Raw genomic sequence first — 18,190 nt, 5'->3', positions numbered from 1 at the left:
TGTGATCTTTAGGAAATAAGGTTCATTATCTTCATGATTTCCTATCACTACTGTCATATATTCCAATCTTTGCATTATTTTAATGTTACTAATTTCAATGAGAGTAATTTAAAAACAAGAATATCATAGCTGCTTAACAAAAAAAATCAACATTTTTACTAAACTATCACTAAAAGTAATGTAATATAGAGAACTTACTTTTCTAACAGATGCTCTAGTCTTCATGCGACTGTTTCTGAAAGTCTGGAAGGTCGCCATAACTATATTGCTGCTGTATGTGATGAATGAAGAGTTAATCCATAAGACACCTAAAGAACACATATTAAAAGAAAACAATTTATTAACTTTAGTGATTCAGGCAAGCATTTTGCCCTAAAATAACTTCTAAAATATTTTTTTAGTAAAAACAAAAATTCTGAGCCATAAAATTTTTACTTAGCAATTCCAACAAGAATAGTTGAAAGATATGTTAATATCAGTACCTTAATAAGATACTACATTATTACAAAAATTTTACTTTTATGTTCAAGGTTATTATAAAGTAGTTTACTTATCATTCAATCTCACTGCCCTTTTTACTGCAAATATTTGAAAATATAAGAAAATACTTGAAAGCCTCAATAAGTATTTGAAAAACCTTTTAAAATCTAAAATAGAGAATATCACAAAAAGATTACAGCCTTCTTTTCTTGTCTCCTAAAAGTCATAGGAATCAAATGGAAAACAATTTATAGAAGGCACTCTATCCTCATAGCAACTGTGAATGCTCTAGACCCGTGGTCAGCAAACTGCGGCTCACGAGCCACATGCAGCTCTTTGGCCCCTTGAGTGTGGCTCTTCCACAAAACACAACGGCCTAGGCGAGTCTATTTTGAAGAAGTGGCGTTAGAAGTTGTTTAAAAAATTTGGCTCTCAAAAGAAATTTCAATCGTTGTACTGTTGATATTTGGCTCTGTTGACTAATGAGTTTGCCAACCACTGCTCTAGACATTCTTACTTCTTGAGCAGATAGGTTTGATAATATACAAATAAAACTGTGAAATCTGTACATATCAAATTAAAATCAAATAAACAAAAACAAATTCTTTATATAGTAACTAGAGGCCCGGTGCATGAAAATTCATGCACTGGAGGGGTTGTCCTTCCGCCCGGCCTGCTGCTACCCAGTGATCAGGGGAATGCGACACCCCCATCATACCTCTGCTGCTGCCATTGCCAGCAGCGCAAGCCTCGGCCAGCCCTGGTTACCTGAGCCTCGGGCAGCCCTGGTTACCTGAGCCTCGGGCAGCCCTGGACAGCTGGGCAGCCGCCATCCAAGGCTGGCCTGTGCCTTGGGCCAGCCCTGGGCAGCTGGGGGGCTGAGGGCACTGGGGGACTCAGGAGGCAGGCACCCCAGCGGGGTTGAGGGGAATGGATGCCGCCATCTTTGAGGGCGGGACAGTCAATTAGCATATTCCCTCCTTATTGGCTGTGGGCACCACCATATTTGTGATGGTGTGAGTGTCAATTAGCATATTCCCTCTTTATTAGATAGGATCTTAACAGCATACTAGAGTTCAGCAAATATCCAAATTCAATAATGAATGGTACTTAAAACACATGCGTGCAAATGTATGCCCAGAGACACAAAGCCCTTGGGAAACACTCTAAAATTAAGTCTTAACTTTTTGATCAATGCTTTAATAAAATACCTTTGAGAGCTTAAATCAACTCAGTATTAGTCACTCAATATCAACATCTGACCACAGTAACTTGGTCATTCATTCAACATTTACTTGCATTAGATGCTATGGATACAGGGGAGAACAGCCAGGAAAATGTTTTATTATAGTAAAGGGTGGGAATGGGAATTGAATTTTAAATCACTAAATAACTAAAAAATTTGAGTCAATAAAGATTTAAGAAATTGTTAATTAGTTTCAATCAAACTTGTCTTATAAAAATTACCTAACTGCCCTGGCCGGGTGGCTCAGTTAGTTGGCACATATTCCATACACCAAAAGGTTTTGGGTTCAATTCCCAGTCAGGGCACACACCTAGGTTTTGGATTCGATCCCCAGTTGGGGATGTTTCTGTCTCTCTACCTACCCCCTGCTCTCTAAAAAAATCAATGACCGTATCCTGAGATGAGGACTGAAAAAAAAAAGAATAACCTCATAGAAATTTTAAAGACATTCAGTTATTAATATAAATTTTATTATAAAGAGACTTATATGGAAAACCAAACTTCAACCTAGTCCCATCAGAACTGCAAAAAACCCTAAAGTTTAGCGGAGTTCTAATTTTATATTCTTGTACTAGAAATAAAGCTGAAGTGTGTGTGTGCACCCACACATACACCTTCCTTTAGAGATTACTAGGTTCTACTTTTCAGAAAAAAAATTATGACTAGAGGCCTGGTGCATGAAATTCGTGCATTTGGGGGGGGGGGCGGTGTCCCTCAGCCTGGCCTGTGCCCTCTCGCAGTCCGGGAGCCCTGGGGGGATGTCCAACTGACAGCTTAGTTAGCCTAAGCCATCAGTCAGACATCCTTAGCATTGCCACAGAGGTGGGAGAGGCTCCCACCACTGCCGCTGTGCTCACCAGGTATGAGCCCGGCTTCTGGCTGAGCGGCACTTCCCCTGTGGGAGTGCACTGACCACCAGGGGGAAGCTCCTGCGTTGAGTGTCTGCCCCCTGGTGGTCAGCACACATCATAGTGACTGGTCATTCCACCATTCGGTCATTTGCATATTAGCCTTTTATTATGTAGGATATGCTGTAGATGATGCCCCTTAGAACCATAAGAAATGCAAAAAATTCACTGTTAACTCATTCTCAAATTGCCCCCACTTAAAATCAAATTGCCCTCCCCACCCCCCCACCCCCACCCGCCGTGGGGCATGTGCTGCACCTTGGGAACCAGTGGGCTTGACACTTTTCCTCTCTGAGCTTCATTTCTGAATACATACACATATACCATGGGAATTGTAATCTCTTCTCTGCCTGCCTCACTGGGTTGTCATGAGGAGGTTCTGAGCTAATAAACCTAGAAATGTTTCATCAAGTAAGTGATGTCTAGATGGGAAGGGATTGTTATTTTTAAGCCCACAGGTACCCTCGCCGGTAGCAGGTGCTGATTAGGGGAGGAGGGCATGATTGTTTCCTCGGACTGTAGCTATGGAAGCTTTGCAGAGGGTTCCGCAGGCCTCGGAGGGGCGGGCTCTGGCCAGCAGCCCTGTAGCGGTAGTTGTCCCTGGAGGCACTGGCGGTGGGCAGGAAATTAGGGGGGCGCTAGGGGGGACGGTGAGGCCGAAGGGGAACTGTCAAACCTTCCCGCTTGGCGCCATTCTTTAAATTGTACGTGGCAGTTTCGCAGCTCTACTTGCTCAGGGCGGGGCTCCAATCTCCTGGTGCGGGGTGGGGGCCGGGCCAGGGCGGAGCCAGGCAGGCTAGGAGGGCAAGTTTAGCCGCGCCCCCAGTGAGGTTCAGCGTGCTTCCTCTGCAAAGGGGGCGCTGCTACTGTGTGTGTGGGGGGGGCGGGGGGGGGGGGAGGAGAGGTGTGCCCAGCCCCAGAGGAGAGGGCTGGGCAGTGGCGGGCCCTGGGGGCGCTGACGGGTGGTCGACAGTGTGCTATTGTGGGCGCCCCTGGCTGGGGTAGCGGGGGAAGAGATCGAGTGTCGGAGGTGCGGGCTGCAGCTACCCCCGAGGCTGGGTCTTCTCCCCATCCGGTCAGCCTCCCTGTACCCCCCCCCCCCCCCCCGAGGGTGCAGGGGCTGGGGTAGGGTGTTCACCCATCCCCCTGGGGGTGTGGGGGCTGGGGTAGGGTGTCCGTGCAGGGGAACTGGAAGAGCTCCCGGTGGCTGCTTCCTCTTCCTTCTTTGCAGTCCGGGCTCCTGTCAGGCGCTCTCCTCAGACCCCCGGGAACTTGGCTCCTGCCGCCCACCCGCTGCTGCGCATGCATCAATATGCAAATTGGTCGTTACAGGGACACCTTCACGAACAAATTAGCATATTACCTCTTCATATATATAGATACTATTCTGAACTAAGATAAATCCTAGTGGTCTAACAATAAAATTTGACCAATGACTTGACCTGAAGTAGGACTGCAAGAAAGGAAACAGAGGTCCCAAAAGCACAAGATAAAGAGAGACACCAGGATTCAGAAAAGTATCATTTGTGTTCCTGTTCTACTTCTCATTAGCTTTGTTTCCTTTAGGTAAATTGCATTATCTCTGGATCTGTTTCCTCAATATATATATATATACACACACACATACATATACACACACACACACACACACACACACACATACATATATATATATATCCTCACCCAGCAAGTTTATTGTGGGAATCAAATGGAAAATAATTTATGAGAGGCACTTTGGAAACTATAAAACATAGGTAAAATAAAAATTAAAATATTTATGGAGCAAAATGAACAAGAGGACCAAAATTATCAAAACAAGGTGTAAATATAAAGATTTATGTGGCCAGAACAAGAAAATAATCCTTTTATTTGTCCCAGGCCAACTCACTCCCCTTCCCACCCCCAGAGTTCTCTTCAACTGCCAGAGCCCTTAGGCCAATGGACTTGCCTCAAACTTCACGTAAAACATGTAATATAGAGGTCAACGCAAGGGTTTCAGAAAACTCTCAAATTCAGCTCCCAAGGAAACTGACACCACCTTTCTGGAGGGCAATTTTGAAATGCATATCAAAACCCTGAAAATATTCCTACCCTATGACACAATTCTACTTCTGGGAATCAGCAAAGATAACGATGATTCTGGAGCATCTATGGTTCTAACTAAAGTTTATAAAGCACCAAGTGCTTTGCTGAGATTATTAAGTTAATACCTCATTTAATCCTTAGGACTGGCTAAGTAGCATTCCAATTTTATAATTAGAAAAACAGGCAAGTGGAAATTAAGCAATTCATCCAAGCCCACACAGCAAGCAGTAGAGTGAGGACTCAAATCCAAATCTTCAAACTCTAATAACCAGGCATAAAGGTTTGAAAAGCTGTTCATCACACTTTATCATAGAGAAAAATAAGCAGCAGTCAAGATACCAGAAAAAAGGGAGTTACTGAATAAATTGGCGTGCATTCCTGAGATGGTAATGGCAGCCTTTTAAAAACAAAGAGGAAGGGCAGACAGGAGAGACGCACAAAAAATCTTTACTTTCTCTGACTCCTATAAAAGGGCGGAGTTGAGAAAAGAGATAGGAAAAAGCAATAACCTTTGCAGCTGCTGACAAGAGGCAATATGAGCAAAGATTAAACAATAAATCATTGGAGGCTTCACCAGGAAAAAAACTGACCAATTATCTACATGAGCTGCTCACCTGAAGGTGTGACATGCCATGCCCACCTCAGGCAGAAGAAAGAGTCACAGTGAGTTTGTGGGGAGGCCTGTGGTGCTCTCAGACAACATCCCAGATCTGACATCTCTAGCTATCCCAGTTGACTCTACCTACAATATTTCTGAGTAGCAAACCTAGATAAAACACTCTTTTCAAGGCAAAAATGAATGACCTATAAAGAAAAAATTTTTAAATAAATAAAACAAATATAAGAAGGAATAAACTAAAGAAAGAAAAAAAAATCCAGACAAATATAACCATGCCACCCAAAATTCACACTATTTATTTTCAGGATAATATCTCAGAATTTATATTAATAAAAAAGAAACTAAATTTAATTTCACATCTACACTTTTCTTCACTCATTGAAAAAACACACAATTATGAACCCTACTCCTTCACTGTGTATATCTTAAATGTAAGTAAAACATCTCACAAAGAAAAAAATCTATCAGAGAATGTCTATGCAATGGTCCATAAAAGTGGACCTAACATGAGATTAAATGACTTGCACTCTGGTAAAGAAAAAACAATCACTTTTGGAAATGATGCCAAGACAGATGGAGAGAAAGAGTAACAGAGCAGAGTTACTTCATGATCTTATATAATTAGAGTGTATGTAGTTTTAGACAGATTTCATAAGAGGAGCAAAAATACAGTATTTTTCCTGAGGACACTTCTGTGTTAAAATAATAAATTTTTCATTTAATGCCTTTTTTCTTTTCTTTTTTTTTTTTTTTTTGCTCTGTGACCTATTCTGGGTGAATAAACAAGACTCCTAAACAGGAAAATACTAATTGTTTTTCTCTATAGTCAAAGAAATGAAAGTGAACCTAAGTCATTTTTAAAAAAAGCAGATCCGAGACAAGAAAGTACAGACAGACAAGGCAAACAAGTCAAAAGTGAGCTGCCAGAGCCCAGGAAAGACACAGGATATAAAAATAATATAAAATCCCTTAGAAGCAACAAAAAAGCAGAACACACATTGTTTAAAACACTGGAACACCAAGGAAGTTTTAAGAAATATCACAAAATATAAAATACAACAAAAGAAAGCAATTAAAGAAACAACTATAAAGGGTACAGAAAATGGAGATATGGGACACTCTGAATAAGTTATACGTTATCACTTAATCCTGCAATTTCACATCTTATCCTACATATATACTTACAAAAATCCATAAAGATATATGTGAAAGAATATTAATTAAAATAAAATAAGATAAAATACCAAAACTAATCTATAAGTCCACCAATTAAAAGAAATCATAATATATTCATATTATTATTACCCAGCTGTTGGAAATAGTTATATCAATACATATTGATATGACAGCATGTCCACAAAATATAAATGGAAAAAACAAGTTACAGAACAGTGTAAATAGTGTGTTCTCTACTTGTGATTAAAAGAAAAATTTCAAACACAATTCTGACACACCCATGTGTGTGTATGCACACACTTAGGAAAAATGACAGATACAGACTAAATTCATGATAGTGGTCACTCGTGACAAGTTGTTTCTTTTTTTAAATGTTATAAAATGTCATATAACATGGGAAGACTAGTGTCCCAGTGTACTGATTCATGCACATTGAAAGGAAACTAATTAGAAGAAATCCTATCTAATAAAAGAGTAATATGCAAATTAACCATCACTCTGCTACACCCACAAGCCACACCCAGCAGCCAATCAGGAGCAAGTATGCAAATTAACCCAACCAAGATGGCTGCAGCCACAGAGCGAGCAGGAGGCTTGGGTTTCTCCAGCAATGGAGGAAGCCAAGCTTTCTGCATACCCTGGCAGGCCCATGCCTCCACTCAAGGCTACAAAGTTTCAATTATAGAAGATAAATAAATCCCAACAAAAATAGCTGCGGCCATGGAGCTGGAGAGAGCAGGAGGCTTGAGTTGCCCCCAGCGATGGAGGAAGCCAAGCTTCCGCAGCCCTGGCCTGCCTTGGCCTCCACTTAAGGCTACAAATTTTCAATTATAGAAGATAAATAAATACCAACAAAAAGGGAGGCGGCCACGGAGCGAGCAGGAGGCTTGGCTCTGCTCAAGGCTACAAAGTTTCAATTATAGAAGATAAATAAATCCCAGATACCAGGGTCTCCACTTGGGTCACCGGGGGGCGTGGCCAGCCTGCAAACCACCACAGGCCCCTCGCCCAGGCACCCCACAGCCCAAGGGAACCCCCACCCTGATCCGAGACACCCTTCAGGGCAAACCAGCCGGCCCCCACCCGTGCACCAGGCCTCTATCCTATCTAATAAAAGAGTAATATACAGATTGGTCATCACTGCAACACACAATATAGCTGCCCCCATGTGGTCAAAGATCCTGCCCCCATGTGGACACAAGATGGTCACCACAAGATGGCCAGCAGGAGAGGGCAGTTGGGAGGGACCAGGCCTGCAAGGGAGGGCAGTTGGGGGCAATCCAGCCTGCAGGGGAGGGCAGTTAGGGGTGACCAGGACAGCAGAGGAGGTAAGTTGGGGGCAACCAGGCCTGCAGGGAAGGGCAGTTGGGGGGGACCAGGCCTGCAGGGGAGGGCAGTTGGGGGTGACCAGGCCTGCAGGGGAGGGCAGTTAGGCATCAATCAGGCTGTCAGGGGAGTGGTTAGGAGGTGATCAGGCTGGCAGGCAGAAGTGGTTAGGGGCAATCAGGAAGGCAGGCAGGAGAGCAGTCAGGAGCCAGCAGTCTTGGATTGTGAGAGGGATGTCCGACTGCCCGTTTAGGCAGTCGGACTAGGATCCTACTAGGATCGGGCCTAAACGGGCAGTTGGACATCCCTCAAGGGGTCCCATATTGGAGAGGGTGCAGGCTTGGCTGAGGGACACACACCCGTGCATGAATTTCGTGCACGTGGCCTCTAGTGTTTTAATATCGCTATTCACGTCTTGCTGATGAAAAGAAAATAGGATTCTACCGAGTCTCCTATCTACCTACTCCAGGACTTCTGTGAGGATCAAATGAGAAGAGGCACGGGAAAACGCTTCACAAACATTTGGTTAAACTGTAAAATGTTTGCACCTGGCTATAAAGCAAGTTGGGTTCCTGGGCTGAAGAAACTCCAAGGATACTAGTCGCTAGGGAAAGGAAGCTGGGCGATGCTACGACGTCATTACCCGGTGCCCACAACCACAGTTTCCGAGCTGAGCTGGGCTGTGCCATCGGGTCTTGGCAGTGTTGGCTGCGATTTGGTGGGGTGTCGCTCTGGGGTGGTGGCGGGGCCTGTGTCCCACTTGGGGGAAGCTGAGTGTTGGTTTGTCCGCACCAGTTCTGTGGTGCCATTTATTTTTAAATGGCCAGTGCTTGTCATGGCAGCTCCTGCATTGAGCGTCTGCCCCCTGGTGGTCACTGCGCATCATAGCTACCGGTCAGATGATGGACACTTAGCCTTATATATATATATAGATAATAAATTAAGTGAAATAAGGCAGGTTCCAACATGTTCACATTATCCCCATTTTATGTAAAATCTGTATTATTACATGTGTATATTTTTATGTGCAATAAAAGAGAACATATATTAAGGGGTATAAATATTGGTTTTGTCTAGGTAAATGCAATATTGTGTGTTTTATTTTTCTGGGTGTGCAAACATTTTTTATAATAAGAAAAACAAATACTTCCCAGTCTTTTCTCCTCTTCTCTGGCCTAAGAAATGTTCAAGACAGCATCATCTACTTCTTGGCCTTTTTATAACATGACTTAACCAAGCCAAGGAGTCTCTGAAAACGCCTTCCTAGTCTTCCATCAACAATAGTGTCCTGCCCTAACCCGTTTGGCTCAGTGGATAGGGCATCGGCCTGCGGACTGAAAGGTCCCAGGTTCGATTCCAGTCAAGGGCACGTACCTTGGTTGTGGGCACATCCCCAATAGGGGGCGTGCAGGGGGCAGCTGATAGATGTTTCTCTCTCATCGATGTTTCTAACTCTCTATCCCTCTCCCTTCCTCTATGTAAAAAAAAAAATAAATGAAAAGTATATATTTTAAAAAAAACAATAGTGTCCTATCTTGACTCTCTTCCTACTGCACCAATTCTCAAACTTCAGTACACATAAGGATCAGCTTACTTCTAAAATCTGCCCCCAACCCCGAAGATCTAGATTTAGGTCTACATGGAAAATAGAAATCTTTATTTTTTAACAAGTACTCTTTTATTTTTGATTGAGAAACACCTGTCTATCTCTCTAGCCATTACATTAGTCACTGTCTCTAAATTCTTTTATAATTTGCTACTCAAATACTAATATTTTCTTTTTTAATCCTCACCAGAGGATATTTTCCCATTACTTTTCAGAGAGAGTGGAAGGGAGGAAAGAGGGGGAGAAGGAGAGAGAAACATCAATGTGAGAGAGACACATGGACTAGTCACCTCCCCCACAAGCTCCCACTGGGGGGCGAAATCCAATTCAAAACCCAGGTACTTGCCTTGACCAGGAATCGAACTGTTGACACTCTAATCACTGAGCAACACCAGCCAGGGCCTCAAATACTAATATTTTCTAACCTCCACCTCGTCCTCTTTGGCATTCATACTATTTAGTTTTCCAAGGATATTTTATCTCTACCATTGGTTTTTACTATGCACATAACTCCCTAATATGTATGTATATCTTCAGTACACTTCATGCACTTTAGTTTCAGTTCCTTATGTTCAATTTTCTGTTAGGTACTTCTGACTAAATGTCCCAATTACCCCAAAATTAATATGTTTGAAAACTGAATGAAACTTTCTCTCTAAACAATCACCTCCTGCATTCTTTGTATCAGGAAGAGTTAGTAAACCAAATAAGCCGGTAAGCCAAGCTAGAAACTGACCTTCCCCTCAATCACTACAGACTACCACATCTAGTAAATCACCAAGTCCTGACCCATCCTCCTCCTAAACATTCATCAAATCTACCGTTTCTTGCATCAGCTGAACTGCTACTGACTCTTCATGCATCAGTTCAAGGGCCTCCCTAGGAAGGCTTGGCTTATCTTATCTCCTTGCCCAAACAGTAGCCACCTCCTTTATGCTGCCAAAGTGATTTGTACTTTATTTTTCTGGTGCAATTGTTTGCATGCTTCCCTCCTATTGTGAGTTCCTTGGAGACAAAAGTATTTTATTGTATTTGCATTCTAACACAGTAAGATTCAAACATCTGCTCAATTAATAAAAAGTAATTATTTTTAAAGTGCAAAGTATGTCTTTAAATGTTTAAATGGATACATTTAATGAATTATTTGAGAAAATAAAAGACTACAATAATTTCTAATTTTATAATATTTGAGAAATATTTACAGTATGTGCTCCAAACATACATTCTGACAAATCCCAAACAAATGGCCAAGTGTTAAAAATTAATATTCTGTTCAATATGACTATAACAAAACAAGACAAAATATGTAAAACATTGGTTTTCAAACATTTCACAACGGGCAAAGCAGGACTATGATCTGGCTACATCCTTGTCACAACATAGGGAAAGGAAAGCCTCACCTAGCTGCAGAGACAAAGATCAGGGTTTGGGAAGGCCAAAGTGTCTGGAATTTGTAGGGCAGAGTACTGGAGAGAGAGCTCAGGAAGAGTAACAGCTTTAGAAATGTGCAGATGAGTTCCCCTAGAGTCCCTGGCTCAATGTTGATCTGTGCAGAATATCTGAGGTTGGGAAAATAACTACCAAAGAGCAATAGGCCAAACAATACCTGGATCCAGCCAGGACTTGGAATAGTTTGCATCCTCACCAACCAAAGTAGAAAAACCTTGCAATGTATCAGGCAATGGTTGGACTCCTAGAGACTGGGGAAAAACAGAGGATCAAGAGAGAATCCAAAGGGACAACCACAATAAAGTGTTCCTGGGCAGATAAACAAAGAACCACAAATAGGTAGCAGTCTGAAAAGCAGGTGAGGTAGATTTAGAAGAATTTACTGTGATTAAATTCAAGAAATAGTTTTAAATATGAAGTGGTCATCACTAGACTTCTAAACTCCTGAGAGTGGAAATGATATTCTTTCTTTTTTAATATGTTTTATTTCCTCCCTGTCCACACCGCTTTCTTAGAGAACTTTCGGTACCCAGTCTAAAAAAGTACAATCTGTGAGACACACCTAAGTCTCCTCTCCATTCATTTTCCCATTTTCATCTTCCCCCAACCACAGCCCACTGAACTAGAAGGGGTACCTAACCATTCAGATTCTCTCTTCAGAAATTCAGAATTCAGATACAGAGGTATTTGTTGAGAATCATACTTCAGTGTCAAAGTGAGTCTGGTGTTGGCACCATGACAAATCAAAGTTTCATGAAAACCAAAGTTATGGGGAAGCAGAAACCAGGAGCTTTAAAGAGAGGGACAATCTGAAAAAACACACACACACAAAAAAAAAAAACCTGGAACAGACATAACAGAGTACTAGTAGCAGAAAACATAGAGTAGCAGAGAATAAGAACATGAATTCCCAGAAAAAAACTAGAAGATTAACCCCTTGAAGATGTTTTGGTCCCTAGGACACTGAGCTGGAGTAGACATCATACAATAGACTTTAAAGGCAGTTATCTAACTGTCTGACAAACACCTTTTTTAAAGTAAGTTAATTCAAATGGGGTTTTGTTCCTCACAAATAATCCTCAAGCTATTAAAAGAGGTCAATGAAAAAAAGACTGAGTAAGCAACTACTATGCTCTTTACAATACCTTTTGAGGTATGTTAACTCTTTCAGGATGAGGAAAAAGAGGCTCAGTAATATTTATAGATCTGCCAGATTCCAAAACCTAAAACTCTTCACAATTTACCTCATTTTCACTCAAGTAAACACACTCCCTGTTTCAGGCCACTACATCACTTCTTATTTCTTCCCATGAAACATTCTCAGATTAATCCAAAAATGTTAAAAATGTTTTCTCCTTTTATCCTGCCAAGTTTCTAATCTACATACAGGGTGGAGCAAAAGTAGGTTTACAGTTGTGAGTACATAAAACAGTTTATTCTTGTACTATTATTTAAAACTAGAGGTCCAGTGCAGGAAATTTGTGCACGAGTAGGGTCCCTAGGCCTGGCCGGAGATAAGGGCCGATTGGGGTCTTCTGGCTGCTGTCCAGGGCCTTCCTTCATTCCGCACCGCCCCCTGGTGGTCAGCACACATCATAGCGAGCAGTCAAACTCCCAAGGGGACAATTTCCATATTAGGCTTTTGTTATATAGGACTAGAGGCCTGGTGCATGGATTTATGCACCAGTGGGGTCCCTCGACCTGGCCTGCGCCCTCTGGCAATCAGGGACCTCTCAGGGGGTCGGAGAGCTGGTTTTGGCCCGATCCCCACAGGCCAGACCGAGGGACCCCACCGGTGCACAAATCCATGCACCGGGCCTCTAGTATGCATATAAGATCTTTGGTTAATCTCTTCCCTCCTTCCCCCTCTTCCTTCCCTCTGAGATTCATCAATCTGTTTCATGTTTCCATGCCTGTGGTTTCTGCTCCTGTGTTGAGCATCTGCCCCCTGGTGGTCAGTGTGTGGCATAGCTACCAGCCAGCCAGGTGGTCGCTTGGACTTTTATATATATATTGTAATATCTTCCATGAGAACTGTAAACCTACTTTGGGCCCACCCTATATTTCAAATGCCTCAATTTCTAGTAAATATTTTTAAATAAAATGAACTTTTACGTATAAAAGTTTGGTCTGTTTTTAAACTGATAAAGTATTTTTCTTTCCTTTCCCCACTTCACCAATATAGACACCCTTAACTCAAGCCCAAGCTAAGCTTGTATCTTTTCCTGACCTGCCCCCACTCCTTGTTCTCGCCAAGTAGTTCATTTTATTATTAAAAGGTAGGTGACTTAATAGAAAAAGAACAAATTCGGCTTACTTAAATAATTATTCTACCCAAAGTTACTTCAATTACTTTTCAAAGGCAAGACAAAACAACTAATACTTACATCCTAAAAGCTTGAAACCTTGCCAAAAGGTTATAAAGACCAGCAAAAATAAATAAAATAAGTCCGTTTTTCTATCCCTGAATATCATGTTGCCAATATGGAATGGGAAGGAATTTTTTTAATACAGATGGGTCTCTTTTACCCATTCTCAAAAAGACATTTCCTAAGTTTTTCACATTTTCTCCAAGTATAGACAGAACTCCACGATTTATAAATGAAAACTTCCCTAAAAATGAGCAATAATGTATCATCTGATTGGGTGATTGGGTTTGATTTCCTTTTCTAGAAGGTAAGTTCCTAGAATTAAAAAATATGTATATAATATTTACACACATACATTTTAAATGTACTATCCTTCTTCAAGCCTCTAAAGCAAAAGACTTCTTCAGTTTCTAGACTTACCCCAGGAGATCAGAAGCTAGAGAATTTCTCACTGTGGTTCAGGGTCTTTGGCAAGTACCATATCCTCAACAACTAGGATATATCACCAGTCCTTATCAATAATGCAGTTATGTGGGTAGGTACAGACATACACTAATGACTAGTTACCAGTTCAGCTTGGGATCCCATTTGTTCCAACTGCCCTACATTCTTTGACCTCTCATAAACTGCTCTGTTATAGCTGCAACTAACAGTGAAATTCACTGGCAACCCTTGCAGCAGTGCTGCTAGAAGGAACATAAAAAGTATGAAAACCAGGGTACTACTTGAAAACGAAGTGTGTTTCAAAAGATTCATTAAGTCATAACATTTTAAATGTCCTAATCATGCGCTGAGAACTGTACTTCCATTTACTCTAAAATAGTAAATAAAACATTAAAACCATTTTTGCATTATCGAGAACCCCTTACATACCAAAATCACGTGTCAATCATCACAACATCCCTAACAAGGTGGGAAGAAGCTAAGGAAAGCTTACAGGTTTTGCGAGGGACTGGATAATTACAAAGCTGAAAAGAGAACCTGAATTTTTAACTCACGTTTGCACTAGATGTCTCAGCAGTATTTCTCGTCCTGAAATTTCCTTAACATCTTAAGCAAAATCACCTTCCGTTTAATAAGGCTTCAGAGCACAGGGTTAAGCAGAAGAAAAGAATTGTTACCAAGTCATACTACGGTGGTGGTTTAGATTTTATTCCTATCGTCTTTTTGTCAACGTTTTTAATACTTTGGTCACATCTATGTGTTGTTTTTTATAAAGCAGCTTAGGTGCCTGGAATAACAGACGTATACTCCATCCATTCGGAATACGGATGACCAGCATTTAAACGACCAACAGCCTTAGAGAAAATTTGACCGAAAATGTAAATTTCAACCCTCTGAAGAGCTGCTTGACGCCTTCCATTTCTGCCACACGGGTTGCGCCTTGTGCCAGGGCTCAAGGATTCTGACAGTGAAGGATGCTGCTGTTCTGGGACAAAGTGCAACGTCCTCTGCCTCCAGCACACAATCTAAGCGCACGCCCCACCACGCACCTCGGGGGTGGAAGCTGAACTTGTCATTCAAAGGACTGCAGCTCCGCCGCACACTCTGGACCCCGGAGGACTCTTCAGCCCCGGTACACACACCCCCGCGCCCCCGTGCCCTAGGCTTCCTCCCTCCGCCCCGCTCCTCCCTCCGCTGGCTCCTCCCGCCCTCCTCCCACCTCCAAGCGAAGGCGCAGCTCTTGAGCAGCCCCAAGTCAGAGCAAAGACTGAGGACAGGCGGAGGCTGGGACGCCGGAACTGGGCCCCTCCATCCTTCGCGGCCCCACATCCCGCCGCCACTGGCAGACACGCGGCGAACGGAAACGCACTCAGCTCACCTGAGGACCGCAGCCTCCGCAGCCCACAGGCTTATCACCAGCCCGCAACGACCCGGCGCGCGAGCTGCAGAGCGGCCGGCGCTCCGCCCGCTCTGGTCCCAGCCCGCCCGCCTCCCCGCCCCGCGGCCCGCCCCCGCCCTGCCCACCCGGGCTTCCGCCGCCGCAGCTCTGGCCCGCACCACCACCTAGTCCCCACGCCTCCCACTCACTCTCGCGAGAGGGAGGCGCGCCCTCTCGCGAGAAGAACCTCGTGACCCAAGCCCGCGCAAAAGTGGGTGGGCTTTTAAAAAAAAGCAAAGAAAAGGGAAAAGCTGCTCACGTGCTCCGCGGCCGCGAGCGGAGCGGCCTTCACGTCACGTGAGGTGGAGACGGCCTCTCCATTGGCCAGAACCCCGCACAGCCGTGGGAGCTTTAAACTCCAGGCTAACCTCTGAACCTGCGGCGAACGTCGTGCGCGCTTCCTGATCCGTTACCTTGGAAACCGTTTAACCCTTTCCTCCGGCAAAACACCTCAAGCCTCGGCTTGCTCTGTAGGTTTGGTTCCGGGCCCTGCCTCCTTTCCTTGGACCCCTCAGTCTTACCGCCTGGGGTCCGCTGGACTCCTTCTTCGTCACAAGCAAGCTTTGCTTTCTTCCGACTCCCGGGCCCTTGCCCCAGCGGCAGCCCCACCAACTCTGGCCGCTCAAGTGCGGCTCATCCCGTCGGTGGCTCCGCCCCTTCTCAGCATCTCCCGGGAGGACCACTCAGAGCGCACCAGCCAACGGCCCCAGCCGAACCGCCACCGTTAGCATCCGGGAACCTCGGGGCCCTGGTGCTCCCCCCGACGTCTCCACGCGTATGGGAATCGGGAAGTAAAAGCCGTGGCCGCGGAGAAAGCCAGCCCCGGAGGAAAGCTGGTGTGTGAGCATCGCCGCCGAGAGTCGGGAGGACCCGTCCAGTCCAGCTGCAGACTCCTCAAGGGCATCTGTTCCTCAGGGTGGAAATATCTGGCAGATGAGAAAGACATTTTTAAGAGCATCTCATCATGAGTTTTGCCCTGTGTGGGACACAGAGGCAGGGAGGAAAGAGTGCATTCCTATGTTCATTTCTTCGAAATTTTTGTGTGAGCTCCTACAAATGTTAGCCATGACTGCAGGCTGTCGATTGGGCCGCGAGGAAGACTAGTCTAGGGTCCAGGGATCTTGGGGGGGAGGGAGGGACGAGGGACCGAAGTAGGGAGGGAAAACATCTGTTGGCGTTAAGCCCTATACCAAGGAAATATCATCAATGATGTGATGGTGATTAGGATTGGGCGGCTACTCGAGGGGCGGCCCTTTTGAGGAGGAGAAACGTAGTGATTTCCATAACCAACACCAGTGGAAAGTGTTTTTCCAGGCAAAGTAAACCACTGATTCAAAGGCCCTAAATTGGGTTTGAGGAGAAAAATGAGAAAGAAGAAAGAAACTTGGAGAAGCAAACAAACATGGGCCAGATCCTGTAGGCTCTGTAAGGAATTGGGAGTTTATTCAAAGTGCAGTGGAAAACAGAGTTTTAAATAGGGAAGAGACGCCTACGGTTTAATAAATAAGTAAATAAATAAATGAATAAATAAATTTTTCCTGCAGAGAATGGATCGTAAGGAGGCCACAGAGGAAGCAAAAAGACTGGGAGACATGTAATCCATGTGAGAGGCAATCCTGAAAGACTTAATTTCCAATGACCTTGACATTCCTCTTTTAAAATCCATTAGGTCAGAGCCCTAGTGCTGTTTGCTGCCTTTGGTTAAAAACATCCGGACAAATATTCAGTTACTGTTATTTAATCCCAATAGGATAAATAAATGGGTTGTTTGTGGGGGTTTTTTGGTAGTTGTTATTTGGGAAAACAAATGGCCCCAAAAGAAAAGTCACCTTCGATTTCCTTTCCCCTCCAGTTACACCACACCGATAAGCACCTCTTCTAATCTTAAAGTCAGTTCTAAGAAAAAGGAACATAAAGTGATATTTAATAAAGATATTTATTCCTAAGTATAAGACTTGAAAAGATAGAGGTTGAAGGTTGGAAAATAAAGGTGTTTTGCTAAAACAGAAATCAAGAGAGTTGAGTTCTGACTGGAAAACCTCTCAGTAACTGGTGAAGCAATCAAATCAAGGTACCTTCTCCTTGAGGCTCAGCTTCCTCATACATAAAACAAGGCACAGTTTAACCAGCCTCACCCAAGTGGGTAAGCCTGAATTACACTTCAGCATTCACACAGCAGTAAGGCGAAAGCCAGAAAAGGAAATGAAGTGAATTTTTATAAGAACCTAACAGAGTCAACAGCACAAGTCAAATGAAATTGGACACACGCACACACACACACCTGCTGAGGAACTATGAAACTGATTAATACAGATACCAGGAATGCTTCCCTAACAAACCTTGGCCTTCTCAGAGTGTGAAAGCAAAAGCATTGCCACCTGCTGAGCCTCATATTTCCTTTCTCTATAGCTATTTTGAACCTATGATGTATTTAATAAATAATGATTCATATGTTCCTAATCAAGATTTTAAAACTGGAAAATAAATGTTTAAAAGGCAGTATCTTAAAGTTAAGCTAACAATTTTAATGAAAATAAGATTTTAAGAAAACTTACAGGGTTAGTTTTTCAAAGGAAAGTACTAAAAAGAGAAAAGGTATTATTTTAACAAATTAAGACCACTCTTAAAATACTGAAAGGATTGAGCACTCTTTTGGTGCCTTTTGCAGTTCTGGTGTGATTAACTGAAACAGCTGCTTGGTACTGCTGATTTAGATGAACAATGGGCTCAACTCTACCATTCTAACAGAGCCATAAATCCTCCCAACTCACCCTAGCAAGACAGTCATTGTGGTCAATTATTTGGGGTACAATGAATATAATGTCAGGAGAAATTTAGGATTGAGATCTATTTTTATAGATATCCCCATTTCCTGATTCTTTTTAAAATTATTTTCTTTTTTAACAGCTTCATTGAGATATAATCAGATATAATACAATTCACCCACTTAAAGTGGTTTGTTTATTTATTTATGCATGCATGTATATTTTCAGAGTTGTGCAGTCATCACCAAAATCTAACTTTAGGACAATTTTGCCCACCCC

The 18,190-nt window shown here is 43.1% G+C and overlaps 1 protein-coding gene across 6 annotated transcripts in view; it reads right to left on the bottom strand.

Moving 5' to 3' along the window:
* The window catches only part of AKAP11 (A-kinase anchoring protein 11), a 58,594-nt gene extending 41,752 nt beyond the window's left edge, over positions 1 to 16,842 (bottom strand). For 3 of the 6 annotated variants that reach the window (XM_079778834.1, XM_079778835.1, XM_079778836.1), the window contains exons 1-2: positions 14,758 to 15,039; positions 199 to 308 (exon numbers count right to left, since the gene is read on the bottom strand). In XM_079778834.1, coding sequence (XP_079634960.1) covers positions 199 to 308; positions 14,758 to 15,037 — 390 coding nt within the window. In that variant the 5' untranslated portion in view covers positions 15,038 to 15,039. Of the gene's footprint in view, positions 1 to 198; positions 309 to 14,262; positions 14,346 to 14,757; positions 15,040 to 15,086; positions 15,194 to 15,667 lie in introns of those variants that run through there. The other 3 variants (XM_079778839.1, XM_079778837.1, XM_079778838.1) reach the window with 3 other exon arrangements.
* Positions 16,843 to 18,190: the final 1,348 nt, after the last annotated feature.

The sequence above is a fragment of the Cnephaeus nilssonii genome, assembly GCF_951640355.1.
Source record: "Cnephaeus nilssonii genome assembly, chromosome: 8".
Lineage (NCBI taxonomy): Eukaryota > Metazoa > Chordata > Mammalia > Chiroptera > Vespertilionidae > Cnephaeus > Cnephaeus nilssonii.
The sequence above is the reverse complement of the archived record's forward strand: the minus strand, read 5'-3'. Positions and strand labels throughout refer to the sequence as shown.